This window comes from Nicrophorus vespilloides, unplaced genomic scaffold (genome assembly GCF_001412225.1).
Source record: "Nicrophorus vespilloides isolate i.1.1-1 unplaced genomic scaffold, Nicve_v1.0, whole genome shotgun sequence".
NCBI lineage: Eukaryota > Metazoa > Arthropoda > Insecta > Coleoptera > Silphidae > Nicrophorus > Nicrophorus vespilloides.
The window spans coordinates 248,812-276,664 of NW_017096457.1; the positions used below are offsets into that span (position 1 = coordinate 248,812).

Consider the following 27,853-nt stretch of genomic DNA (forward strand, 5'->3'; position numbering starts at 1 on the left):
TGCATGCAAAACCACGAGGAGCACGTATAATTTGCAGATTTCGCATGTCCTAGTCGTTCTTAAAATAAGATATTATGACATACAACTAGTAAGTTTTTTCATATAACTTATTCAGATCTCCTTTTTCTTCTGTTATTAAGAAATTCCATAAATTACAATCAATATAACAATTATTGTTTGATTTAGTTCGTATGAAAGATAGGTCAAAGTACGTTTACTTGAGGTACTACAGATTAATTTTTCTTAATAATTTTGCGACATGAATTAATATATTTGTATTTTACCAGTTCCTCCCTTTGACATAAGCTGTCATTTCGCGACTCATTAAGATCTATAGGTTGAGAAACGCTGCTCTAGATAATAAGAATTGGAAATTTACCATAATATGGATATTTAATAAACAAGTAATTAATCAACAAAAGTGTGATATATTTATAATTATGAATCAATGATTTGTAAATCTATTTTTGATTGTTGCGTAATATATTCGAATGTTACGTTTGTAACGAAAATGAATTACCGTTCTATTTACTAGGTAAACTATCGATAATTGAAAAAAAAATCCATTCAATTCGGTCGTCGAAGAAAAAAATGTTTACATTAAAAATTAAATTGGTGACACAAACACACGCTTTTCCAACAACAACATCAGCAAAAAAAACAACAACAACAACAACGGGAATGACGAATCCCAAATCAGTCTAGCCCGATTTGATTGACTTACAAATCGATGAACGTTTCGGAAAACTTCCAACGAATAATCAATATGCACGTGTTTCAGTGTTGAACTCGAGCGTCTCGTAATTTCATATTCACAGTAATGTCGTGGATTTGTATTTGTTTTGATGTCTGCTTAGGATTAAGGTTACGCCCTATTGCGCCGATGAACTACACACACACACCCTAATCCAACAAAACACGCTTGTTGTTTGTTGCAACTCCACCTTAAACAGAATTCATTAAGATTTTTTTAATGATTTTTGATATCATTCTTGAAAATATTATTAATGTATTGGTTTTCTCTTCATGAAACGTTTGATTCATTATTGAAGGTTAATGTTAAGAGCAAAATGTGAAATATTGTAAGTCGACATGTGTGACTTTGTGTATGTAGTATCGACCATAAATCACTTAAATAGACCATAAAGCAATCAACTAAGTATACAATAAGACCATGACTAACGTATTTCTATATAAGTTATATATCCAATTGGAAAAATGTAAGTTTTTGAGTTAATTAAGTAAATTTTATTATAGTAAAAAAACAACCTCGATGACGTTTAGAAAAGTCATTAAGCATTTTAAAAACAACTTCAACAATCAAGAAGCCTGAGGATTAAACGAAATAATAAAGCTTTATGACATACTTTACGTAACAAATTCACTTTAAAAAAACTATAAATTTTAGTAAATGAAAAAACAAGCTTTTTTCTAATTTTTTTTTTTTATTAATGAAAAACAATCTCATTTACAAAAGTAATTAACCAGTTAATAAAATAAAATTACAATCAAGAATGCTATGTATTTAATGAAATAATATAGCTGTTTTTAATACAGGTATCACCCGACTTACGAACAAAATTCTGAAGGCTCTAACTTATTACATGAATATTGAAACATTAACTGTTCTAACAAAAATTGATAATTTCTTCAATAAAATATAATATTTTTGGATTATTTACCATCTGTTTCGTTGCATTTGTTGTTTTTTATTAAATAATTGTGATGTCTACATTGAAAAGTATTTGTAAGTATTTTGTTTATTTCAATCTCATATATATTATATATTTCTAACAAATATATAAGTTAATTTTGAAATTTTTAAAATTCCCACGATTTACGAACAAATTTTACTTACGAAAAACCCTTTGAAACGGAACTAGTTCGTAAGTCGGGGAATACCTGTACTTTCTTATATAATAATTTCAATAAATAACAAAAAATTTATTTTATAAATTGTACATAGTCGACATATAAAAATAACACAGCATATTTCTACTTTCGTACGGCTTATGACATCATGTGAATATTATCAAAACTGAACTCTTTTTTTTATTATTATTTGTGTTGGCATCGCAGCCAAATGTCATCGAGAAACTTTTATAGAAATCACATCAAGCGTGACAGTAAATCTTTGGTCTATGGCCAATTTTGGACACAATAAAGATTGTTACAAAATATACTCCTGAATTGTGAATACACGGACTTAATCGAGTTATACATAATTCCAAATTAATTAAGTAGGTAAGTTTTTTTAAAGTATGTAATTAATAACTGTTTTATGTAATTGATATGAAAAGAATTTTCACTCAAAATATTGAAACATTTTGTTATAAAAAGTTAATTTGTAGCAATTGTCATGGATACCAAATGTTTTTCATAAGTTTTCTACGAATTCAATCAAATATTGTTAAATATTTTTGTTTCAATAAAAGTTTTTACAAATAAAATATATTATGTAATTGATATTAATGGAATTTCGAATCAATATTTTATATAAATTGAACCATTTGTTTAGTAAATAACAAATTTGAAGCATGAATCATTTGGAAAATTATTGCAATTAACAAATTTATATCAAAGTGAACTAATTTCGGAAAGATGAAGTTGATGACAAAAGATGCAAATCCAAGCCAACTGAACCGAAAATCCATAAGTTTCTCAACATTGTGAGTGCGAATGTGTGTAATTCGTTCCAGGAACGTTGTTTTCTTTATTCGCGCATGCCAGTTGCTAAACTAAAGGCAGGTGGTGTCAACAAACTTTGTTCGGTTGTAGTTTGGAATATCTGCTGCATTTTTCGTTAACAAATTCATGAAGATGATTAATCCATAGATTTCAAATATTCAAAACTGTTATTTTCTTTATTTCTAATCATATAAATAGTTAAACAAGTTTGTTATAAATAATATGAGAATTCTTGAAAATGTGAACTTATTTGTTTATTATATCAAAAGTATTTAATTACTAAATTACTGATTTTTTTTTTTAATTTACATAAGTAATTAGTAAATAATTAAAATCTATGACAAACAATACTGGAAGCATTTAAATAACAAAATTAAACACACTTTAAGTGAGAAAATTATTATTCTAATTATATGTATTTGTTCGGCGCATTTTGCAAATTATTTTACTTGTTCGCTTTAATGGAACGAAACAACAGTTCAGTTGAGGTGAGTCTGCAGAGTAAACAGCCTCGCGATTTGGGGACATTTATGTTGTTTGCTTTACATTTGTGCCAGACATTTATGCAAATAAAGGTAATACTATATAATAAAGCAAGGATATTGACGTATTTACTCAATGTATATCTACAGTAATTAGAAATGTTTGGGATAAAGGGTATTCATATTTTCTAGTTACACCTTTATAGATATTACATATAAATTATAACTAATATTCGCTTTCACTTTTATCAATTATAAAGTTTCAATAAAGTTATTGTAATCGCTTAGAACATTCCCTCTTAATTACGAATATCTGTGTTATTAAGATTTATTGCTCTGGCAAATGATCTGCGTTCTGTTGAAGCGGATACAAATTAAGTTATTAACGCATTTAAGTACAGTTTTGTCATATCATTTTATAACATTTCTTTGTAATATTAACTAAGTTAATGTACTAAGCTTTAGTAAGGTAGTTTTAAATATGATACATGATCTTTACTTAATACGCATTAAAATTCATATTTAATTCATTTGTAAAAAAATATATTGTAAAATTATCAAACTGTTATTCGACTATAACTGCAAAAAACTATAAATATGTATGATCAAACTTGTAATAAATGGGTTTATAATTGAACAATTATATTAAGGATTTATTTTCACTACGTTGATTATAAATATAAGAGTTTTCATTACTGGAATTTTAAAGAAAATTTACAAGAGTGATAAGTCATAATTATAATTATGTAGCATCAAGCAGTGGAATTAAACTTTCTAAGAAATAAATAATAAAATAATATTAGAAGATTTTATGTAATTGCTTGGACTTGGAAATACTAATTGCTTTAGATATAAAGTGATTTTTTTCTATTTCTATTTATCGATTTAAGAATATTGGAACGGAATTGGATATTTGAACTGAAAAAGTTTTTTTTTTGATATATTGGATAACTAACTCAGTTGGATATTGTAACATAAAAGTTTTAATTCAGTACACGAATTATAATAACGAATTTTAATTGCAATTAAATGAAAACTACTAATTTGTCATTAAATCAAAATGATCAATTTCTTGATTTAGAAACTAATTAATTTGATTTTGAACAGAGCTTATGACCGAAGTTATACTAGTGTTATAGATAAAAGTATATATATTTATATAATATAATAAAATCATAATAAAACATAATTTATACTGCATATATGCTTCCACAAATGTACAATGAGCTAAGGGAAATACTTTCATAATAATTATTTCTCAAAGTTGAGCATTACTATGGGTGGCTTTGTAAAATGAAGACAAAAGTAATAAAATAACACAATATCAACGTTGATATAAATGTACTAAAATGATACAAATATTATTCAAGTATATGTGTAGTCATTATTATTGAAATTCATTAGATTTAGGTAAAGTGGATAATGAATATATCGAGAGGGCAGAAGCCGCGTAAGAACAGAAAACGTTAATTATTTCATTTTCAGCAATAAATTTGTTGATATTAGATAAGATATGACTACTTATATAGAGCGTTCTGATGGCGGTTATCGCGATCGTAAATTTGAATAATTCTGCACGCAAAAAAAGTATTTAGCCGACGTTCGAAACTCGACGAAATTAATGGTAATTTATAAATTGTGTGTTTCTTTGTAATTTCGAAAAAAAAAGAGTAAAACAAGAAGATGCACTTGGATGTTGCAGCATTGCCATTGAAGTGCGAAAGAAACCGAAAGTCGCATTTACATCCTCACCTGCATCTAACTTTAGGAACCGTGCCATGGTAACTGGTGAGAGCGGTCAGAGCGATGATAAATCACTTCTGCTGCATCTATTGCCTATTTAATGGAATCCAAATGTTAATCGCGCTAATCCCGCGATTCTTCTAATTTTAGAACAAAATTTATTTTCATTTTCGTTTCGCATTTCGCTTCCGATTGAAAATCGCTTCTCTCGCTCTTCCTATCTTCTACCATTCTCTGCGTCTGTTTTGTTATAAAATTTTGAAGCGGCAAACAAAAATATCTATATTTTATATACGCACGAATAGATGAGGAACATTTTGATACACCCACGATTTTTGTCTTTTAGTATAATTAAATAAACAGCGCAGTGCGAGGCATGAAACAGCTAAAAATACTGTTTATTTTTAATATGCGTGGAGCGAAATTGTCTTTTTGGCTACAATCCGTGTGCGCTTTTCTTTTTGTCTATTTTTCTGCGAGAATCGCTCGAGTTTTCGTGAAGAGCTGGGCGTATTTTGTTGCGATCTTTGAATGAGAAACTCACCTTGGAAGCGACGCAGATACCTTCGTGGGATGATCTTCCTTCGTGGAAGATGTAAGGATTCACTAATTTGAAGAGTAGTACTTTGTTAAAGGGGAAACTGGGAGCCGGTCACACGTCCCCTTCGAATTTCAAACGCACACCTTCCTTTACGCACAAATTGTACTCATCTATTCATTCATCGTTACTCTACTACTCTATATAAAGCTTTTATCTCTTTCTTCCGTGTGTTACTACTTCCGGTCCCGACTTTGGTTTTTTCTATTCTCTTTGACGAACAATCTTATTCGCCCCGTTCTTCACCCTCGCAGGGTGCACATGTGAAGAAATTGGGTTGAAGGAAAGAAAGGAGAGTGGTATTCTCACTCTCTTTCTCTTTGTATGTAGGTATGTATGTAGTATGTATATAGTTGGTTGGTTGGTTGGCGCGTTGCGCTGGCGGCGCTTGACTGCTGGTTTTTAGATAAGAGAGCGGCGTCGCGGCGCATATCTCGGCGCCGAACCACTTCCGCCATCTATCCAAAGCGCGCACCTTTCGCGTCGTCGTCGTCGTCATCTCTCCATTGTCTCCAACAACTCTCTCTTTAATTTGCGAACTGCTGGATATTTGTTATTCATTCATCCTCTGCACAATGCCCGGTTGACAGCGCGTCCTGTACAAAGGACCCCGCCGTCAAATGCCCCACTTTGCCATTGTCGCCATTCACGAGGACCTTTCATACACAAATTAGCCTCGCGGATTAAACCCGAGAAAGAATGGTAAGGTTTCCATGTCGACATTATGAATGCATTATTACTGTGTATCTTGGTAGGTAGATCCAATCATGATTAATAGTATTACCAGCGTTTAGTTACATGAAATGTATATCCAAATCCCCCTACCCCGAAACAATGAAAATCTTCGTTATACCAAATCACTCGATAATGTTTTGAATATAATCTAATATAAAGAAAGAAAAGATGTTGCACATTCAATTATATATCTCCAAGCACCTCCAAGCAACGCAAATTGAAAGTTAATAAAAGCAAATCATCGAAGTTTTTCAGTTATGAAATATTTCCTGAAATAAAAACAAATCTTAATTAGTTCTATAGCATTGAACATGAGTCTTATAACAAATAGTTAAACATTGGACATTAAGTCGAATTATTTGTTCCAATGTCATGTCATGTCATGTTCAATGTTATATGCTACTATTTCTTTACAGTAAATAAGAAAAACGTAAAGTACCACAGTTATTACAGCAGTATATTATGAATATTCTTTAATTTCTTTTTTTAATATAATTATGGCCCAATTTCTGATTTATTTGTTATTGAACGTAAATTAAAAAAAAATACCCTGCACCTCCACCATTTCTTATGTTGTTAAGTAAATACTTTTTGACATTCATTTATCCAATATTGTAATCATTTTATCATTAATTTGTATTTAAAGTTATAAAAAAATTATGAATATGAAAAAAACTGCCCACCTATGACTTCATTTCCACAATATGAAATGATGTTAATCATTTTAAATGTATTTGTATGCATTTGCGAGTTTCTATTAATTGGCATAGAATAAACTGCATAAAAAATTTATTTTTAGTAATCGATCCGTAATTGATAAATACAAGTGTTGAAAAGGTAAGTAAAAGAGTAGTCGAATATTATACAAAAAGTAATGTATTTCTATTAAAATCTTATAAACACTGGTCAAGCCAAAATAAAAATAACAACATCACGTAAACAAAACTTACACATGTTTCGTAAATTAAGAACAAAAACAAATACGAATATTCTTCATACAAACTAAGTAAATATTATATAACTATCAACATAGATAATTTATTTGGCGATTGTACAGATTCATTTTTTTTTAAATTAAGATTCAAGGTGACTTAAAAAAAAACTATATTTACACTTACATCTAGGGGATTATTATCACATATTCATACGTAAATTAGTCACAATTTTTCATTGGTTTTTCAATCATCAGTATTATAAAAATAAGTAGCAATTCTTGTTTGGAATTATAAACATTAGAATTTGATGTATACGTAAATTCGATTTACTATTACACATCAGTGCGTCTATAATCATATTCTACCAATTGGTCAACAATTATCTTTGCATCTAACAATTTGCAATACAAATCGACGGCTTACTTTCTCTTTATGATGTCAATTAAACTAGTAGTCGTCGTTTCTTTCACTATGTAATAGGTATTGCGATATATTGCGTCCGACTTCACATCCTTGAAAATTTGGCAAGTCTGAAATATAATTGTTACTTAATTATTCGTTAGGTTATATGGAGTCTTACGTCAAATAGGTTCTTGCAAGCAACGATGTAAAAAGCATGCTTTGCTCTTGTGAAGGAAACATTTATGCGCTGTCCATCCGATGAGAATCTGTTAGGGTAATTCCTCACAGCGGAAAATATAATGATGTCCATCTCTTGGCCTTGGAAGCCATCGACTGTTGAACATTGTATGTCGAGGAGACGATGGAATCTACGAAAATTATGTAAAGTATCAGTTTTAAATTATACTGGTAATCACACTAAACCGACTTACTGTCTATTGGCCAACGCCTTTTTGATCAATTCCTTTTGTTTACTATAAACCGTTATAATCCCTAATGTCGTATGTTTCGTAATGCCACCGATCTCCGATATAGCACCGATCAGCTTCAATACTAAATCTACTTCGTTCGTGTTGTAGTAGAAATTCGGATGGGATAAATCTTGGGCGAACACAATGTACGGTTTCAATTCCTTCAATTCGCTTTTGTAACCTAGATCGTTCCTCAAAGCATTATCATAAAAGACCTTGCTGGGAAAACGGCATATTTCCGGATTCATCCTGTATTGTGTCTTCAATGTCAATATAGGATTGAGCGAGTGTTTTGAGATGTTATGTTTTATCCGCGAAAACAAAGATACGTGATAGTCATATGTTTTGGTATACTAAAACAAGAAATAGTTTAAAGATTGAAGTTTGCAGACAGAGAGTTAGTTCAGTTACCATTGATGAAGTGATGGCAGGAAGCTGTTTGGTATCACCAACCATTATCATTTTCTTGACTCCCAGATAGATGGGTATCAACGTGTCCGGTTCAGTGCACTGAGTAGCTTCATCCAGTATGCACACGTCAATCGTCGAAGTGCTAAAGAAATAGAATAAATATTATAGATATTAAATAAGATCTACAAAGAAACGTACAAATTCGAACAGTGTAGTTTTAGACAACTACCAACTGTACTGCATATAACTGAAGCTCCATTCAACACGCGATTCTTCTCAACTTCATGTTTGCTGTCAAATCTGTACTTCAAATACGTTTTAGAAAAGTTCTTCAACTCGTTTACTTTTAACGTTAATTGTTTATATGTTTCATCTACAACAAAATGAATTAGACACATTCACTCATATTTATCTTCCTTACCATTTGGTTCTGCGCTATGCGACTTTTGAAGTTCTTTAATATCCTGTTTCAAAATCTTGTAATCGTTCTCCAGCTGCGGACACTCGTTGATAACACTTATCCGCAGATTGTAATCTGTTAAATAATCTAATGTGTGATATTGTACAGCTGGCGAAGCTCGATTACCGATTCGTATCAATTTCATTTTATGTTTCGATTGCCCTAGAACAGTTGCCTTGTGTAAATATTATAGTTTATATAAATAAAGCATTATCTTTACCCGCAAGTTCACTTCGAATTTGAATCAATTTCGTCAAGAGCGAGTCAATCGCGCAATTAGAGTGCGCCAACAGCAAAATCTTGCCCTTGAAATTTGGACTCGACAAAGCTTCCAAGATTATATTTGTAATCACCGTGGATTTCCCCGTTCCAGGTGGACCGTTTATCAAATAAATACCATCAGACTTATCCATTATAAAATAGGATGCTTCTAAAACCGCTCTTTTTTGTTCATTGTTTAAATTCACCTAGAAATAAGAAAAACGGTATAAAAATCATATGAAACATTTATATAAATACTCCACCAAATAAGAAAGCAATACTATACCCTCTGGTGCGTCAAAGATCTTGACTGTATAGACGGCATCAAGTATCTTTCGGGTCTGGGATATAAAATGTAATCCAGAAGAGGCGAATTTTTTAACAATTTGATAGCTGTGACTTGTCTCAAGAATATGTTAAATGATGGAAAGTATCTACAGAAGATCGATAATTTATTATCGGTAACTTCCTTAATATTGACCAGCGCTAGGAAAGTTATTTTGTACTTTAGTTTTACATATTTATTACGAACATCTGGAACGAAAGAAATTACTTCAGATGAACTAAATAGATTAAACAAAGAAACTTACATTTACTATCAATGTTCTCATTTGCTTGAATCAGATCAACTTTAACCCAAATTACAACACCGAAAAGAGTCGTCGGTTCCGCTGACGAACGGTTCAATTTAGTAGCTATGGTTATAATATTCTGTTCCCTCACGTGCATCATCTTACACTTCTGCTCCGATGTGATATAAGCTTTAAACATAATCACTGTAACTCCAAACATCACCAATTCTTTTATTTATAATACTTACTTGTGCACAGCATCTCTGAATGCGGCTTTTTCCTTGAAACTTCTGCAGTAGCATAGAAGTGATCACTAAAAGAATGTGTTTTCACAAATTACTTTATCAATGTAAGGCACCCTCTCACCTAGCTTTTACGTCTCCGTAACTGTTGTCCTGAACTTCAGAACTAAGATTGAACCAATAGTCGACCATAATCAATGGTTGCAGAACATCATAATAATTTTTAAAATTACTAAAAGTGTTGCACATCTTTATAATCGGCTTTTTCGTGACTGGCGGCAATTCCTGGTAATTGCCCGAACTATATTTCCTAAACCACGTAAACTTCCAATCCAATACGATTTCTATAATGTCGCCGTACTTCTCGTTCGCATAGTTTGTGCAATACTGCTTATCTCTATGCACGATTGGTATATCTTTGGGATTCAACACGTTGTCCTGAATGAGGAAATTCCCTCGTCCCTTGGATACTTTAACGTAAACGCTTGGCGGTCGAATTCGAGATGTCGATGGCTTAGGTACGTCAGCTTCCGTCTTCTTATTCTGCTCGATCTGCTTAAGCCTGTCCTTTCGAGCTTCTTTAATTTTATCAACATCTTGTTTACTAGTCGAAGCTATAGGAGTAGGAGGCTTCGTTTTTTCTTTCAGTTTTACTTTTTTGCGGTCTTGCACACTTGCACTAACACTGGATCTTCTGCGCTTGACAGGCTGCGGAAGTGCTTCAATAAGTTCCGTTCTTTTGCTCGTTAATTGTTGCTCCACGTTAGTAAGTTTATTTGCCTCTTGCGGCGAAATCCTTTCTGGTTGCAGTTCAGGTTCTGCCACCGGTGATGGTTCCCTAACTGCATCTTCCAACTCTTTTTGCAAGTCGAAACTATCCATAGATAAGCAATCGATATCTATCGGTGGCAGAAATGTCTGTTCATCGTAATCGTCCATTGCTGCTATCTCTTTCTTAATATGCAAAAAATTATCATCCCCTACTTTGGTTTGTTCGTCAGGTTTTTCGCATTCCTCTGTCTTTATATACATTTGCGAACACATGAAATCATATTCGTCATCATTATCGACATCATTATCAACAATTTCAATAATATCATCTTTTGGATCCTCCATTTCCATATTAACATCTATCACAGGCTAAAAATATTTAAGTTTTTTTTTACATTAGATTGATTTAAACAAACAAATGTAATACATACTTGGTTATTTATACTTAATTGATTATTTTCGGAATGGATATTGGTTTCATTTGTATTACATTTATTTTCATCAACATGACTAGACCTGTTCAATTCGACTTTTACTTTAATAATGGGATTCATATTATTCACCTCACTGTTACAAGCAGTAGCAATTGGTAAACACTACAAATTAAAAATATAACAATCTTGAAATGATAACAAGTACTACTCACATTTGCAATTTGTTTTCCAAAGCAATTTTCGTCAGGTATATTGGTAACGACATTAGATAGCGGCAATTGCTGGGCTTTCGAATTTGATGTTCCAGGCAAGCAATAGTTTTTATTATTAACACCATTTGTAACATATTCATTTTCATTGTTAATCAATGCAGTTAGTTTCTTTGAAAACGGCATTTGTTCGGCTTTCGTATTTGCTGTTCCAGGCAAGCAACCGCTTTTATTATCAACTTTACCACCATTTGCAATTACTCCATTTTTATTATTAATAAATGCAGTTACTTCCATTGGCAACGGTAATTGTTGGGCTTTCTGATTTGATGTACCAGGCAAGCAATAGTTTGTACTATTACCACCATTTGTAACATGTCCATTTTTATTGTTGATCAATGCAGTTACTTCCTTTCGTAACGGTAATTGTTGGGCTTTTGAATTTGATGTACCAGGCAAGCAATAGTTTTTATTTGTAATTTCTTCATTTTCATTGTTAATCGATGCAGTTACTTCCATTGATATCGGTAACTGTTCGACATTCGGATTTGCTGTTCCAGGCAAGCTTCCGCTTTCACTGTTAACATTACCACCAATTGTTATATCTTCATTTTCATTATGAATCAATGCAGTTACTTCAATTGATTCATTATTATCTGAGTCGAGCATAGAATCGTCATCGTCAATTACAATAATGGACGAGTTGTGTTCCACCTTTTCCAACACGAAGATATAATAAGGTGCTTTGGCTTGTTTTTCCTTGTAGTCAGCCTTGCACACACCAAATCCAATTTCATCTTTCTCTTGCAACTCTAAATCGTGTGAATTTACTTGTTTATTGTTGACGAATGTGGCGTTCGTCTTACTCTGAAAAGTCCAAATTATACATCAACTCAAGAACTATAAGAAATGCACTTCAATAGTCAGATAATATCTACTTATAAAAACGATTCTATACAATTATATTTAGTCTTGACCACATCATAAGTATTAACCATCTTTATTTACATAAAAAACAAAGACAGTGTAAGCAATAAACCTTGAGACTAAGTTTGAAAATCACTAACAGCTATTATAAATAATGAAAATGAGATAATGTAGAGATATTAAAGTTAAAAATGTTTTGAAAAGTGAATGATGAAGATTTAGTCCAAAAATTATAAGATTGGATTCAATAAAGCTTAAAATAAGATGAAAACTATTTTGAATATTTCCAAGAATACATGTTGCAGTATATTCGGGATATTCTATACATTTCCCAGTTAATGTATACAATTCACGCCATTTGGTGAATGTACATTCATTACACATTTTCCAATGAAAATTGGGAAAAGAACATCACCTTAAATGTGGTGGTTGGCGAATGTGTGAATGAAGCCATAAATTAGTTTTATGTATAATATGATTTACAACGCCTTTTTGTAAGATAGTGTTGTTATAATATGGCAGTTATTATTAATTTATCTCTTAAAAACGTAATAATTATATATTTACATAGGATCTAAGCACATACTTATTCAAGCTCCCCATTAATTTCACATTCTCCAAAACAGTGAAGTTACAGTGTACATTTTCTAGATAATGTAAATGCAGTTTATATATCAATATTTTCAATCTACTTTTACATCAGTTTTTGGAAAATGTATACATTATCCGACTTTGTACCTGTGCTGTATCATATCTATTAAGAAAACAATACAAATAGTTTTTTTTATTCAAAGTAATAATAAACATATTGACTGCAGCCTTAATCAAAGTATTCTCTAATTTTTATATAATAATAAAATTAACATAGTCTTTCCACCCTGAAATGTAACCAAAAAAATCAAGGAAATATTTAACTTAAGTATTTCAGTCCTGAACATAGGGGTTTTTTAAAGACATCTTTACCAACCTCATGTTATGAACGTATTTCTTATTCACCCAATATTTTCGAACTAAACCCTGGCATGTAATTTTATAAAAAAAAAACTATCTTGTAGAGCCTCAGTCAGGAATCAATGACAATCATTGTAAATACCAAAAAAGCATCAAATTTTTATACAATAAAGAAACTTCATTTGTATTTCAATTTTCAATAAAATATTATAAACTAATGGAATATTACTCATATTTAATCAATTTTCAATCAGAAACTGTACTCAATTTCAATCAAAAAGAAAATATTCATTCACATAAGTGTAAAAAGGATTTTAAAATCAATTTGAACTACATCGTAAATAATAACTACAACCCTTATCATTACTAAATGTTATACTATACAGTAACAAAATGAATGTAAAACATTGGACATAAACAATAACAATAGTCAAACAACTATAATCTATATTTTAATATTTGTTGCATCACTTTCTAATATGTTTCTTTACATCTTGTAAACGTTTCTTTATATTCCTTCGAATACTTACACAATTAACAATTTGTAATTTATTATTAGCGAGTGTGTAGATTTTAGCATGGTCTCTGGAAATGATTGTATTCTTGCAAACGATGTTATGTATTTTGTCTCGACCAATGCTGAAAACCTCCGAGTTTATAGGACTCCTTTCATCAGTGAAAATATTCCTGAGGACCCATTGAACCTTCCTCATTTTCCTATATACTTTTAACACTTAACCAACATATAAAACATCAACAACCGCCAAATCTTTTTTATAAACGACAAACGACTTTCAATTCTTTCTCCTCTACTGTCAAATGCACATTGTTTTGCACTTCTTGCAGCTAACTTCACTTCAGTTATTTTGAATAGTTGCAGTTGAGTTATGCAGAATACTTCACGTTAGTTTTTGACAGTTCTCATGTCAAAGTATTGTTTGGTATTGTTTACTATACTACAAAGTTGTCTTGAAGATTTGTGATTTGGTTTAAATTTGTGAATTTATTTGTTAAAATGTACCGGACAGACAAGCAGTTTATGAAGAATCCGGCGACGGCTTCTTCGAGGATCTACATTGGAAATCTGGCGGAAGGAGTCGTGCCGAATAACCTGGAAGAAAAGTTTGGTTCTCATGGTAAAATTCTTGGTTTGGTCGTGCAACGCGGCTTCGGTTTCATCCAATTCGAAAACGAATCGCAAGCAGAGTTGGCAATAAAAAACGAGCATGGAACTATGCTCTTTGGTCGCAAGATAAATGTGAGGCAAGCCATCGAGAACACAAGATCTAAGGCCAACCAGCAGAAGCAGCAGCAGATGCAACAGCACTACTTAGACTTCCAAAGTAATAAGCAGAAGCCTCCTCCGCTTATAAAAGAGGATAATGGAAAGCCGCACAATGATATTCCTCCTTTGATGCAACCTCAGGTACCGATAACACAAAAACCTCCAGTTGTCCAACAGCCATCAGAGACTAACACTCCACAACATCCTGCAACTCCTCAACATCAAGCACCACCTCCACAACATCAAGTTCCTCCTCCTCAACACCAAGCTCCTCCTCCACAGCATCAAGCTCCTCCTCCTCAACATCAAGCTCCTCCTCCACAGCATCAAGCTCCTCAACAACATCAACCATTGCAACAAGGTCAGCACATGAAAGATGATATGCCTATTGATAAAAGGATTAAGCGCAATAAGGGCAGACAAGGCATGAACAAACGTGACTTCCGTGATGATGCACCTCCTTACTATGAACCTCCTCCTTATCAATCAACATATCAACCTCCCCCACATATTGAGAGACCTGAAAGGAACGACTGTGAAATTATTGTAGTTTCCAAAGCATTAACGTAAGTTATTATTACATCAAACAACTTTGCACATGAAAATTTTACAATTTACAGAGAGTATGCAGAATATATTGAGCAGCATTTAAAATCCCTTGGCTTAATAGTTGATCTATTGTTTCCCAATGAGGATGTGCCTATTGGACGGGTATTAGCCAATATATCGAGTCGAGGTTGTTTATACGCTATTTTGATAATGCCTCAAAATGAAGAACATAGATCGCTCACCTTGAACGTTTTACACGGAGTACCTGAAGGTAATTAAACATTAGACTTTACGTAAACGCTATTAATCATTTTATTGAAACAGAGCACAGAAATATGCCTGCAGATGACGCATTCGTTTTCATCACACGTAATTTTGAGGCTTACATGAGAGGTGGATCGACGGATACTCAAAGCGACAAATTGACTTTGAACAGTAGACATCCAGAGAATATACAGGTCGTGATCAATCTGTTGGCTGAAAACAGGCAGATTAAGACGAGTCAATACGATCGACTGATTAAATATCTTGAGGAGAGGCGTGTTCTGCAAGGACAATTCGAAATCTCTGAAGGTATCGACGGTGGAGTTGTACCACATGTCACTAAGCAAGCTGAGCTGCAGAGCCGCATCATGAGTATATTGAATAAGAAAGAAGAGGATTTGCCAAGGATAACTGAGAAATCCGGTCCAGAGAATGCTCCGCTCTTGAATGATCCTTCGGTTCAGAAAGCTTTGGATAGTTTACTGTTAGGGGACGTGCTCAAAGGGTTAACTTCATGAATTCAAATGCATTTTATTATATAATTTTCATACTTAAATCAAACTTTGTACAGACACGAATAAATTAATTTAAGTATTCAAAACTATATTTTTGTTTTATTTCTTTCAAATATCTTTATTGGTTGTTGTGTTGTGTTTGTTATTAAAAAAAACAGTCTGCAGCCATAATTTAGTATAATAACAGAACTAGAGCAGAAAAACTATGGTCAATAGTACTTGCAGTAGTTTAATTTAGTTTTATTTTTGTTACAATATTAAGTTTATATTTTAGTAATTTGTTGCAATAAATATTATTTTTATTAACAAAACTAATCTACAAATTATAATTTGGTTCTCTTTTCCCTAGTAAAATTACTTGTACATTTTAAATTAATTTTTCGACCTGATTAATAAGTATTAAATAATACTCAAAATGCAGAACAAAAATGGCTTACCTACTGAGTAGAAGAAGCATAAAAATTGCTAATATTATTTTTGGCCTGAGAAATCGTTATTTTCATGCCTGTCTTTCAGAATACTTTATATAGTTACCAGGAAAATAGATAATTAATAATGTTCATTGAAATTCAAAAATAAATCAATCCTACTTAGAGATAGAAAAATTCAAGCAACATTTCATATTGTCAATTAAGTCAGAAAGTATGCGTATTAGAAACAAAAATCCAAGAAGATTGCTTAACGAGTTTAATCCGTTCCAAAATTTCCGGATTTTTATTCGTATAGTGAAACCTATTCAAAAATACACAAAATATATGTACACAAGTTTTAAAAATGATGTAGCAAGCGCGCATTCCGGGACTTCTCTTCTCATCTTCACTCGTTATGCGAAACGTTGCTCGTTTTTCTTACAATTCATTTTGCTCGTTAAGCAAGGTTCCACTCTAGTGTACTACTCCTTAATATATAAGACAGAATTCAAATAGGAATCATTTGCAAAAAAAAAAAAACTTTATAAATCTCAGTTAATAATAATCAGAATTTATTGTATATATGCACAAAGATAGATATTGACCATAGTGTTCATACCTTTTTTTTAATATTAATGTTGCAAAAAGTGTTTGGGTAAGCTGATATGTCTATGTTTTCAGTGCAGTTGACTATATCACGGTTTTGACTTGTAACTGAAATGATGGATTATTTGCTGTTTTATTAATGAATCATGTGTGACGTGTGATTTGATCATTGATCGAGAGACCAAACCCAAATGGTGGGTAGTAAACATAGTAGAACTGGGGGATTCACGTTGCGCGAGGAAAGGATCTCACTGACCCGGGAATCGAAACGGTGTCTTGGGGTATATACATCCGGGGGGAAAGGTCAAATATCTATATGTATATAGTTGTATATATGTATAAATTGGTAAATAGCGGGGGTGGTAGACGGTAAATGCGTACGCAGAAAGGAAGGAGTATTTTCCAATAGAAAGTTTCCAAACCCTGTTTAAAATTTAATCATCTTATTCGTGATTATTTACCAAGCACACATTAAATAATTGATGAAATTTTTTATGAAAACAAGTTAAACATTCGATAAATTATAATAGTAATTAGTATAACAGATCTATACATCTTATATATCAGATAAATAAAAAAATAATTAATTAATTAAAAACGCCTATACAATAAATAACAAACAACATAATATTTATTTTAATGTTAATCATTATCAATTTACCATTGATAAAACAATTAACGATGTTTTTTTTCGATAAATCAAAGTTGCTATAAATACCAATAACTGCGAAGTTAGTAATCGAAACAGAATATTGTAATTTTGTTCTTAGTAAAGCAAATATATCATTAACAAATTCTCGTAATTTCAAGTTGTCAACAAAACTATATTACAAAGTACTTGAATATACAATTATATAATTTAAAAATCTTTTTCAGGTATTTAAGATTAGTCAAAGAATTCTAGTTATTTTGCAAAACGTAGAAATTAAATGTAATATTGTGTCCGGAAAACAATTTCTAATTATTTTACAATACAGCGTAGTCATTGCATCATTCAGAGTAAAGGTAAAGTCCTTTCATCCCTCAAGATATTTTCAAGGTCACAATAATATGAAAAAGTTCAGTATTTCTATTTTGCAGTTATGTACGATTTACTATAAAAAATAAATTTTTATCCCCTATCTAAATAACTTCAGATTATCATGAACGAACATCGATATTTGCCAAGTAAAGTAGAAATACAAAAGCGTACAATCTCATAAACACAACCGCAAACAATTGTAAATAATTAGGAATAAAAACTTGTACAAGCATGTATTAGGAAACTAGTGCTGAAAGCGTGTAGTTAACGTGTATCGCATAGTGTTTCGCCGGCTTTACATTTGTTGTATTGGATGTGGGTGGGACGCATGTGGCCCGCGGGCCACCGGTTGCCGACATTTGGTCCAGATCATCAGCCAATAGTGGATGAAATCAGCGGGAAATTTTGAATCGAACGTAACGTATCCCCCCACTGATGAATGAGCGGCGCAGCCAACGAGGATACACGCCGTTGGAGTACGTTTGGGTGACGTCAGTGGGGCGGCCGTCTGTTTGGAACGGCGGGCGGAGAGAGCACGAGAGGGAAGCAGTTTTCAAAACAACGTCTCTGCAGTGAGACGCACGGAGCGTGGCTGATCGTGTGCGTGTCTGTACTACTACACCGATTTATACACACACACACAAATATATATATATATACAAGTAACACATATATGTATACATATATACATACTAACAACAGAGAGCAACTAGATTGATACAGGCCATACCTATATAGCAACAGTAGTAGTACAAAAGTATAAATTCATATAGATAAACAAAGGAGTGTTGTTATTGTTGTTTGGTAACGAAGTTTAAAAATCAGTAACACTAATAGCAACCAATAATAACAACAACAATAATAAACAACAACGACAAGATGGACACTGCAACATTGAGGGAGCAGGTGATGATCAATCAATTTGTCCTGGCGGCAGGATGCGCCCGCGACCAGGCCAAGCAGCTCCTGCAGGCGGCCCACTGGCAGTTCGAGGTAAATATCCTGATTTGTAAACAAACGTGAGCCGGATCGAAGATGGCGCCCGGTCTTTCTCTCTACTCTTCCCTCCTCTCAGCCCAATTCCCAGGGTCTGTTCTCGCCCTCACCAACCCCCGCATCACTCCGCCCCAACCATCATCCCGACGGCATTCCCCCTTCTCCACCCCTCGCATCCCCCCGCCAGCTTTTACTCTCCCAGAGATATCGACTCGCCGTTTTGGTCAAGGGCTTCAAGGTCGCACGTCTCAGCTCAACACCGTACACTTCCCCTCCATCATCCGCATCTCCTTCACCTGCAAACAGCAGCGTCCAGCCAACAACATAAACATTGCGAAAAACAATAACAAATAATACATTTTGCGGTAAAACTAATCGTTGCTGCTCGTCTCGTCGCTCATAGGGATGGATTCTATTGATTCATCTCCCGTTGTTTACCTTTCCAGTCTTCCGCAAAACATGCATGCGTGCCACACAGCACCCAATGTCACCGCGATGGAGAAGAAAAACCTTGCACACGCGTCTGCACCAATTGCAGTCGCGTCTAATGCCAACCTTCACTGGCCTTGCAATTTTCGTTCAAATGATTCATCGATACATGCCCGTTCCCTACATGCGGAACTTCTATTACTGCCAATTTCTCCCTGCTTACTATTTCGCAACATGGGCGTTGTATACATATGCAGCTTGCCATTTATTAAATTCACAACCTTCCTGCTTTTAATAACAACAATAGTTGAACAACACCGTATGTAGTAAATACGCTCGGTTACGGATGAGTAACTACAACATTTATTATCTGTGACCTATTAGAATAGTACACAGATTCATACGTAAGTATATAGTAAAAAATATAATAACTATGCAACAATTATAGAATCATACTATAATTGGAAGATTTTCTACACAAACAGCTGAAGGACAACAATGCGGTTGATAACGAATTGAAAGAAAAAACTTCCAGACAAATATGAATTTATGTTAATATATAACAAAATTATAGGAATTCTTAATGGATGTCTAATTTACATTCAGGAAAGTTTACTTGACTCGTATATTATAACATTTGTATATAAATAAACAACACTTTTTGCTATGACTACCAATATTAATTGTTCAAATAATATACCATGACTCGTTTATTCAACTATAATACATTGCTTTTTGTCATGTTTATTTGAATGTTAATAAATTAAAAAAAAATAGAACATTATAAAGTCAATTCAACAAAATAAATAAATAAATAAGTACATATTACTTAAGTTAAATCTTTGAAATATCTATAATTTGGAAGTTTTTTTGTTTTGGTATTACATAATTTACATAAACAATTGAATAATTGTTGCGGCTTTTCAAATTAAAATAATATGATTCATAGAATTATATAAAACAATCAACGAATCATTTAATTTGAGACCTAGTGGATTATACAAAATGACGCAACGCATTAATATGAGTTGGTTTAATTAAATTATATTGACGTTAGTTTCAACTAGAAACGGATGTTTCCAGAAACAAAATATTTTCAGAATAATATGTAGCAAAAGGTATCTGTTACTATAAACAACAGTTTGTAATTACGTAAAATTATCTTTGATATTTTGTAAAACATGATAACATTACACTTTCCGCTTCAGTCTCATGATAATACACTGTAATCAAATAATAAATAAGTAAAAAATATAATTATTCTTAATATTCACGGTATTTTCCTGCTTAGTCACGATCATTAATATATTTAAATTATGTTGCTGACAATTTAAAGCCATTTGTATGTATATAATTAATAAATTTAGTAATCTAACAATTTCTTGTAACTCGTGATTAATGCATTGTTGCACAATATTTTTAGATTAATTTCTAGGAAAAGATGATTTTTGTTATGAAGATTGAAAATAGGAGTATAATCTTCAGTGAAACGTTATTATTATTAAACTTTTTTTTTCGTAAATAAGTACAAGACTGTATTGCGTCGAAGGATGAGATGCGAAGTAGCGTGAAAGTAAGAAGTGAGGAAGAGGAAAACAAAACCGAAGCTCGTTTCTCGTTACCTTAGCAACCCTCCGTTCAAGGGCACTACGGACTTGGTTAATATTCGAGCTGTTTCCACTTGCTTTACATAATATTATTCCTTTCCCTCCGCGTGTCGCGTATATATATATATACGCGGAAACGCCGATAGGGGTGAAAGACGACTATAACGAGACCCCGCAGTCTCGTTACGGGCGAGCATTTGCATTTTAATTTGTGTTTTTGGACTTTCTTTGTTTGTTGCGCCGAAACCTGATGGTTCCAAGCACATCGCGCACCATGTAACATTGTTGTTACGTTGTATGGATCGCACCAATTTGCGCAAATCGAGTTGCGCTTATCGCCGTTAATGTCATAATTGACGGTTGTCCATGAATAAGTGAATCGATATTTCATTATTTACACTTTGAATCTTTAATATCACAGACTTGTGGAAGGTGGAGAATGTTGCATTGAAATTTCGTTATTAGATGTTGATTTATTGTAACATTTATTTATTTTTATAATCAAATGTATGTAATGTATGTATGTTATAATCAAATGTAAATGTATGTCATGTTCGAGTCTGTATGGAACCCATACGTTAAGTGCACATTTCGAACTACTAAGAAATCAATGAAACGAAGCTTATTGAATGCAGCTGCGTTTTTTAAATTTTACGTTAGTTTTACGCGATTCGGAATGTCGTTTGTTATGGTTTGTAATTGCTTTTGTACTAAAAGAAAATGAGGAAATAAAATTTTATTATTTATTACATACACACAATGCTAAATCAAATATTAAACAATGGAATGGATGCAAAATGTATATAAATTGTGGAGATACTTTAAGCCACTATTAATTCTATAATAAACTAGTTCATATCTACAGCAATTATTTATAATTCTAGTTATAGGAAGGGAAAAAAATCATCTGACAGCTTTCATTGTATTATTTAATAACTTGTGTAACTCTAAAACAATTGCAATCGTTAATAAAACAAATTCAGTTAATCTCAGAATTTACAATGTTTACATGAAATTAAGTCTTCACTTTCAATGTTGTAAAGTTTTTTTTGTTGTTGTTGAATGAGTCTGACACAATGCTGTAGGCAGAATAAAAAATATGTTAAGGATGGACTCGACACACAAATGTTTAACGTATTGAAATGATGCAGTAACACGCGAAGGATGAACCACTTTCAATCAAGGCTTAAAGATATACGTATCTTTGTAGGTAATTACTACTGATTTGTTACTAACATTATAATAATGATTACATAGTTTTGTTTTCATCCTGTAAATTATATTGGAAGAATACAAACATACAAAATTTTTAATTGAAATTACTTAAGCAAAATCATAACAAACATTTTATTTGATGATTTCTGCCTTGAGATAGTTGGAAATAATGTTAATGAAACTATATAGAATTAAACTAGATATCCATGTTAGGTTTATTAAACAATTTGACAATAGTAAACGCATGAATAATTAAGCGTTTTCAAGACACATATTTAGTTAGCATTAGATTATAAATGAAGAAAATTGTATTTTGTGCGTCTTAATGTTCAGAAAGTTCTTTGAGTATTCGTTAGAGTTGTTTTTTTTAAATATACAGTGGAACCTCGCTTAACGAGCGACGTTTTGCATAACGAGTGACGATGAGAAGAGAATGCCCGTATTGCGCGCCTGCTACATCATTTTCAAAACTTGTGTATACATATGTGTATTTTTGAATATGTTTCACTATATGAGTATTTCACTATACGAGTAAAAATCCGGAAATTTTGGAACGGATTAAACTCGTTAAGCGAGGTTCCACTGTACAACTTTTTACACAATTACAACGAATTGTATAACATTTTTTGAAAAAATACGTTGTAAGGAATGTAAACATGGGCTTCATGCCATCACATATTGTAGACAAATAACAATTTTTTGTGTGTAATTAACTGATTAGTTTATTGCTTATTCGGTTGTAATGTGTACAAGATAATATTTATTATTCGCAGTAGCAGAGATGGTTTGAATTGAAGATGAAATATACCGGATGGCTTTTTATAAATTGCTGAAAGCTTTGTCGAAGTGCGAAGTGAGGGGAAGAACAAGAGTCGTGGTGACGGGAAGAATCAATAAACTCGGATATTGCGAAACATAAATAATGTTTGAAGCATTACTCATATACGAAAGTCCAACTTCAATAAACGTTTTCTGGGCATCGCGAAAAACAACCGCGAAAACCGGATCCCCTCTCTCCTTTCGTACAAAAACAAAAACATTCGTGTTATTGTTGTGGCGGTTTGTTTTTGTTTACTGAATCGATAAAAGCGTCGCCGCTCAATAATTAATCGCGCTCGCCCCGACGTTTATTCATTAGTCGGATTCATGAATTCGTAATTGCCACTTAAAAATCAATACGGTTCGGCAGATTGCAAAAGCAAAACACAACTTCCTTCCGGATATCCTAACCGGGATGAGCTGGAAGAGGCAAACAAACAACGCGACGGCCTTGAATCGAAGGGTTGCCAGGGGCGACAGCAAGGGTTTTTCCTATCAATTTTTTGGCGCAAGCATCCGGCGACAAATATGTAATTCATATTTGGATGCTGTGCAGAACAGGTTTAGACGGACTCCTGTAATCGGTTTTATTTTCGGGCGCTCATCTTCAGCTCTTCTCCTCTCATTTTATCTTCAATTTCGTAGAATTAAAATTAGACATTTCACTAAACGCGTCTATAAAAAGACCCGATGATTAATGGAAGCGGAGAATTAAACGCTTTCTGGAACAATAGACGAACGGCAACAATGGCCGCTGCTCGCTGTATCCGTAAACAGAAAATCTCGTTGTGCAAAAGAGGAAAAATCTGAGACTCTTTTCAACCTGACGTCGAACCGCTTCTGCTGCACTCGGAATGAATGGTTTTCTTCGACGTGTCGCAGCAGTACGCTCTGCACTTTCCAAAGACCACCAAGCATATCACCTTTGTTCGGGTGCATCGCGATGATATGCCACAGCTACGATTCGTATTTTTATCCAAAATTGTATGCAGCGTGTTTCTTCGTCCCAGTGTTGCTCAGTACACTGTACTTCCTTCCAACGTGCACGATGATTCATCCTTTCATATTACTGTTATTTAAATCAAATTTGCATCTTCATTTGCCAACCAAGAATATTATTATTTTCATAGGCGCTTGCTTCAATGATATCATTTCTATAAAAGTCTACCTTCAATGTACTAAGAACTAGCTTAATAGAATAAAAATAGAATTCAAAATATTTCTTACAATTAACGAAAATTCGATAATTCAAGAAATAGGCTTCATTTTACAATATGCTACAATCAAAAAATATATCTTCATATATCAAATATATTTCAGGAAACCACAGACCTAAGAAATATGATACGATAACTGCATATACATGCATAGTTTTCCTGTATAAAAAAAAGTTGGGCGGATATATCCGCCGCCCGTCCGAAATTAGTTAATATACTGTAATATATAATATAATTTTAAATTATAAAATGAGAGGAAAAAATAAGAAGTACTTGAAATAAAAATTTCTTTCTTTCTTGTTTTATAGTTTACGCAAATTTATGTATATTTACTACAGTTTTATTTCATATAATAATACTTTAGGAGCTACATACAGATTATGTATGATACATTACTTGCCAAGGTCCTCAGTTAGTTAATATACTGTAATTTATACTATAATATAATTTTAAATTATAAAATGAGAAGAAGTAGTAAGAAGTACTTGAAATAAAAATTTATTTCTTGTTTTATCGTTTTTATCATATCTCTTATATATTTGATCTGCAATATCTTAATATCATTTATACTTTTTAAATGTCTTTAAATTAATCTATGATTCAAAGTTATGACTTCTAATAAGAATTGTTTGAATAAAGGCAGAAGCTACAACGAAACGTTAATTAAAACGATATTATTCATTCAGTGCAATCTAAAAGTTTTAAAATTATCCATCATGCATAGTTTTCCTATAAAAAAAAAGTTGGACGGATATATCCGCCGCGCGTCCGCAATTAGTTAATATACTGTAATTTATACTATAATAATATAATTTTAAATTATAAAATGAGAAGAAGTACTTGAAATAAAAATTTCTTTCTTGTTTTATCGTTTACGTAAATTTATGTATATTTTCTATAGTTTTATTTCATATAATAATACATACAGATTATGTATGATACATTACTCGCCAAGTAACAACTAGTTAAACTTGTGTACTTGTTAACGAGTCTTTATATAGTTAAATAAGCATACGGAAGATTATTTTTGATCACTCTATTTTAGTGATGTATGTACATATGCAATGATTGCTTGTTATTGATGTAGAATCAATACAGTATAAATAACATCACATATCGCATCCATTACCCCGTTTCCAACTATAAATTAATGTATTGTTTTGACCATTATTTCAATGATTTTCAATTACTTAATGTTCCTTGCAATCAGTTGCTCGAAATTGCTTACACCATCATCATAAACAACTTCGGTTAAATAACAATTGTTTAAAAAGTAATCATTCTTAATGATAATTCCATGATTTTAAGCATAGTTTTTTTTAATAGTAATTACGTAACTAATATGAAAATTGAAAGATCAACGGCGCGGCGAATCAAAAATGATTGCTGTTTTACGATTCACGCCGCAATCCAATAAAAATTTGCAAATAATGCGACGGTCCATCGTGAATCGATAATTAACATCCATTAAGCAAAGAGGAAATAGTGTACTGTAATTACATGCATTATGCATCTTAAAAAAAAAGTTTTCATAAAAGATGATTGTTGACCGAAGTCCATTGTGTCTAACTGCGATTTGTAATATAGTCGATTCCATGAGCAAATCAAAATTTATATTATAAAAGACAATGTTTATTTTGTTCTGTTAAATTTTATATAAAAAAAAGGGCGTTTTGCATGAACGTATTTTGATTAAATCGTTTAAACGTGTTGAAATATCATTGCTGTCATTTTATCGAATCGATAACATTACCAAAACACACACAATTTCAAGTTCAATATCGAATTGTTAGTCCAAAGTCCAGCGAACATCAGGAATCGTCACACGCGTTTTTTTTTCTCTTATGAAAACTAACACTCGAGAGTATAAAAAAACTATTTGTTAATGATGTTTTTAAAGAGTGAAATCTGAAGACTTCCGTACATTGCAAGTGTGTAATCAGATTCTTGCATTGACATTGAGAAAGATGAATGAGAAAATATCAAGGATAAACAAATATTTGATCCTACTCAATGAGTTTTATAAAAGTCGAATCGCTTCATTATTTTTCTTTGTGAATTACTTTAACGTTCATTAACAAATAATCATAAAATATTAATTATTAATGTTTGGAAAGAATTTAAAAATAATCATTATTTGTTTACATTTTATCTACGTTGGTGATAAAAATGTATTAAGTTTAATTCTGGTTCCTAATCATTACGAAATAATTTGAATTTTATTTTTACTTCTATTAATATAATTGAAAATTTAGTTTGATTATGAAGTATGGATTATTTAAGATTTACTAGACTTTGCTCAAATTGATATTAAACAAATATTAATCAATAAAAATAAATAAATCAATGCTGTTTGTTTAATTATCATCTTACGAAAAGTATCATATCTCTTATATATTTGATCTACAATATCTTAATATTATTTATACTTCTTGAATGTCTTTAAATTAATCTATGATTCAAAGTTTTAACATGTTTAAACAAATTATGACTTGTAATAAGAATTTTTTGAATAGAGGCAGAAGCTGCAACGAAACGTTAATTAAAACGATATTATTCAATCAGTGCAATCTAAAAGTTTTAAAATTATCCACTTCTTAGAAAAACTCGTTATTAGAAGCGCAAAGTTTACTTATGCCATTTATAAGTGATGATCCGACATTGCAATTTCGTAACTTGGTGCAATATTATTCATGAAATTCCAGGAATTGCACGAAGGATCGACACTTAAATTTCTTAATATTAATACATACTTCTTTATTTTATTTACTTTAAGTGATAAATTAGAAAGTTGATAATTAAGAGATTTTACGATAATCAATCATTGAATCATAAGTAATATACTTAGTGTCTTATGGAAATGTTCATGTAACCTGTCATATATCAAATTCATAGTTAACTAAGTTTATTGACATCATTCGACATAATGAATCTGTATAGTGTTTATGTAATAATAAATCCGATCTAAAGAAGTGTCATAATTTTTTAATATTATTTCAATCATCAAGGTGTCAGCATACAAAAAAACGTTAAACGTTGTCGATTCGCAAGTTTACGATTTACAAAAAGCGCCTCATTTTTGTGTGTGTAGGGTTTACGGAGAATTAGACCGCATATGATGATCGAGAGGTGTTGGCAGCTTTCCCACCAACAAAGAGGATTTTTGTTACATTTTCTTAAGAAATGTATATGCGAGAAAGTGCGGGCATTAATACCGATCGAAAGATAGTCTATCTAGCGTGAACCGAGCAGTGTGGGCCTTGAATAAAGCCCTAAGGGACTTTTGCTACCTACCTTATCTTCCTTAGATTGCTGCAGCCGTGACTCAGAAACACGTGCTGGAGTCACAGCTTTTATTCTAAATATTTCTTTAAAACTAAGTATTAAGAGACATAGTAAGAAACGCATTTAAAACTGGATTAGAGAAAAAACAAAAGGATAATTTGAGACAATTCTGCGTATTAGTGTTAGAACAACAACATTATTATTTATTGATTTATTCAAATGTACTCGTTTGCATGCGACAAAAAATGTAACATTGAAGGGGAAATCTTATTGACTCAGCTCTTTGCTTCTGGCATTGATTTATATATATTTTTTGTATCTAATATAGCGAGAGGGATTCAAGG

General features: G+C 32.1%; 4 protein-coding genes across 9 annotated transcripts in view; 2 read left to right on the forward strand and 2 right to left on the reverse strand.

The window, feature by feature from the left end:
* Positions 1-5,923, reverse strand: part of LOC108557059 (potassium voltage-gated channel protein Shab) — a 140,261-nt gene extending 134,338 nt beyond the window's left edge. For all 5 annotated transcript variants that reach the window (XM_017913446.1, XM_017913447.1, XM_017913445.1 and 2 more), the window contains exon 1: positions 5,458-5,923. The gene's annotated coding sequence lies outside the window, so the exon portion shown is untranslated. The remainder of the gene's footprint in view (positions 1-5,457) is intronic.
* Positions 5,924-7,296: 1,373 nt separating this feature from the next.
* On the reverse strand, positions 7,297-14,106 carry LOC108557061 (helicase sen1-like). The gene is made up of 14 exons (XM_017913448.1): positions 13,822-14,106; positions 11,417-12,280; positions 11,202-11,366; positions 10,124-11,139; positions 10,006-10,070; positions 9,776-9,946; positions 9,472-9,719; positions 9,145-9,391; positions 8,886-9,086; positions 8,663-8,837; positions 8,465-8,606; positions 8,015-8,406; positions 7,762-7,951; positions 7,297-7,711 (listed from the first exon to the last, which is right to left on the reverse strand). Exons 1-14 carry the CDS (start codon positions 14,002-14,004, stop codon positions 7,601-7,603), a joined length of 4,170 nt encoding a protein of 1,389 aa, XP_017768937.1. The 5' UTR covers positions 14,005-14,106; the 3' UTR covers positions 7,297-7,600.
* A 100-nt stretch (positions 14,107-14,206) lies between these two features.
* Positions 14,207-15,960, forward strand: LOC108557062 (PAX-interacting protein 1). Its single transcript, XM_017913449.1, has 3 exons — positions 14,207-15,142; positions 15,197-15,396; positions 15,450-15,960. Exons 1-3 carry the CDS (start codon positions 14,307-14,309, stop codon positions 15,905-15,907), a joined length of 1,494 nt encoding a protein of 497 aa, XP_017768938.1. The 5' UTR covers positions 14,207-14,306; the 3' UTR covers positions 15,908-15,960.
* A 2,488-nt stretch (positions 15,961-18,448) lies between these two features.
* The window catches only part of LOC108557058 (UBA-like domain-containing protein 2-A), a 28,882-nt gene continuing 19,477 nt past the window's right edge, over positions 18,449-27,853 (forward strand). The window contains exon 1 of one of the 2 annotated variants that reach the window (XM_017913440.1): positions 18,449-18,934. In XM_017913440.1, the coding sequence (XP_017768929.1) occupies positions 18,821-18,934 (114 nt within the window). In that variant the 5' untranslated portion in view covers positions 18,449-18,820. The remainder of the gene's footprint in view (positions 18,935-27,853) is intronic. The other variant, XM_017913439.1, reaches the window with a different exon arrangement.

Bases quoted from the DNA above. Each gene is read 5' to 3' on its own strand.
- LOC108557061 (XM_017913448.1), bottom strand. From the start codon at position 14,004: ATGAGGAAGGTTCAATGGGTCCTCAGGAATATTTTCACTGATGAAAGG. The intron at 10,071-10,123 runs GTGAGAGGGTGC...ACATTCTTTTAG, and splicing joins TACGGAGACGTAAAAGCTAG to TGATCACTTCTATGCTACTG. The intron at 9,392-9,471 runs GTATAGTATTGC...TCTTATTTCTAG, and splicing joins GATCTTTGACGCACCAGAGG to GTGAATTTAAACAATGAACA.
- LOC108557062 (XM_017913449.1), top strand. From the start codon at position 14,307: ATGTACCGGACAGACAAGCAGTTTATGAAGAATCCGGCGACGGCTTCT. The intron at 15,143-15,196 runs GTAAGTTATTAT...TACAATTTACAG, and splicing joins GTAGTTTCCAAAGCATTAAC to AGAGTATGCAGAATATATTG. The intron at 15,397-15,449 runs GTAATTAAACAT...TTATTGAAACAG, and splicing joins TTTACACGGAGTACCTGAAG to AGCACAGAAATATGCCTGCA.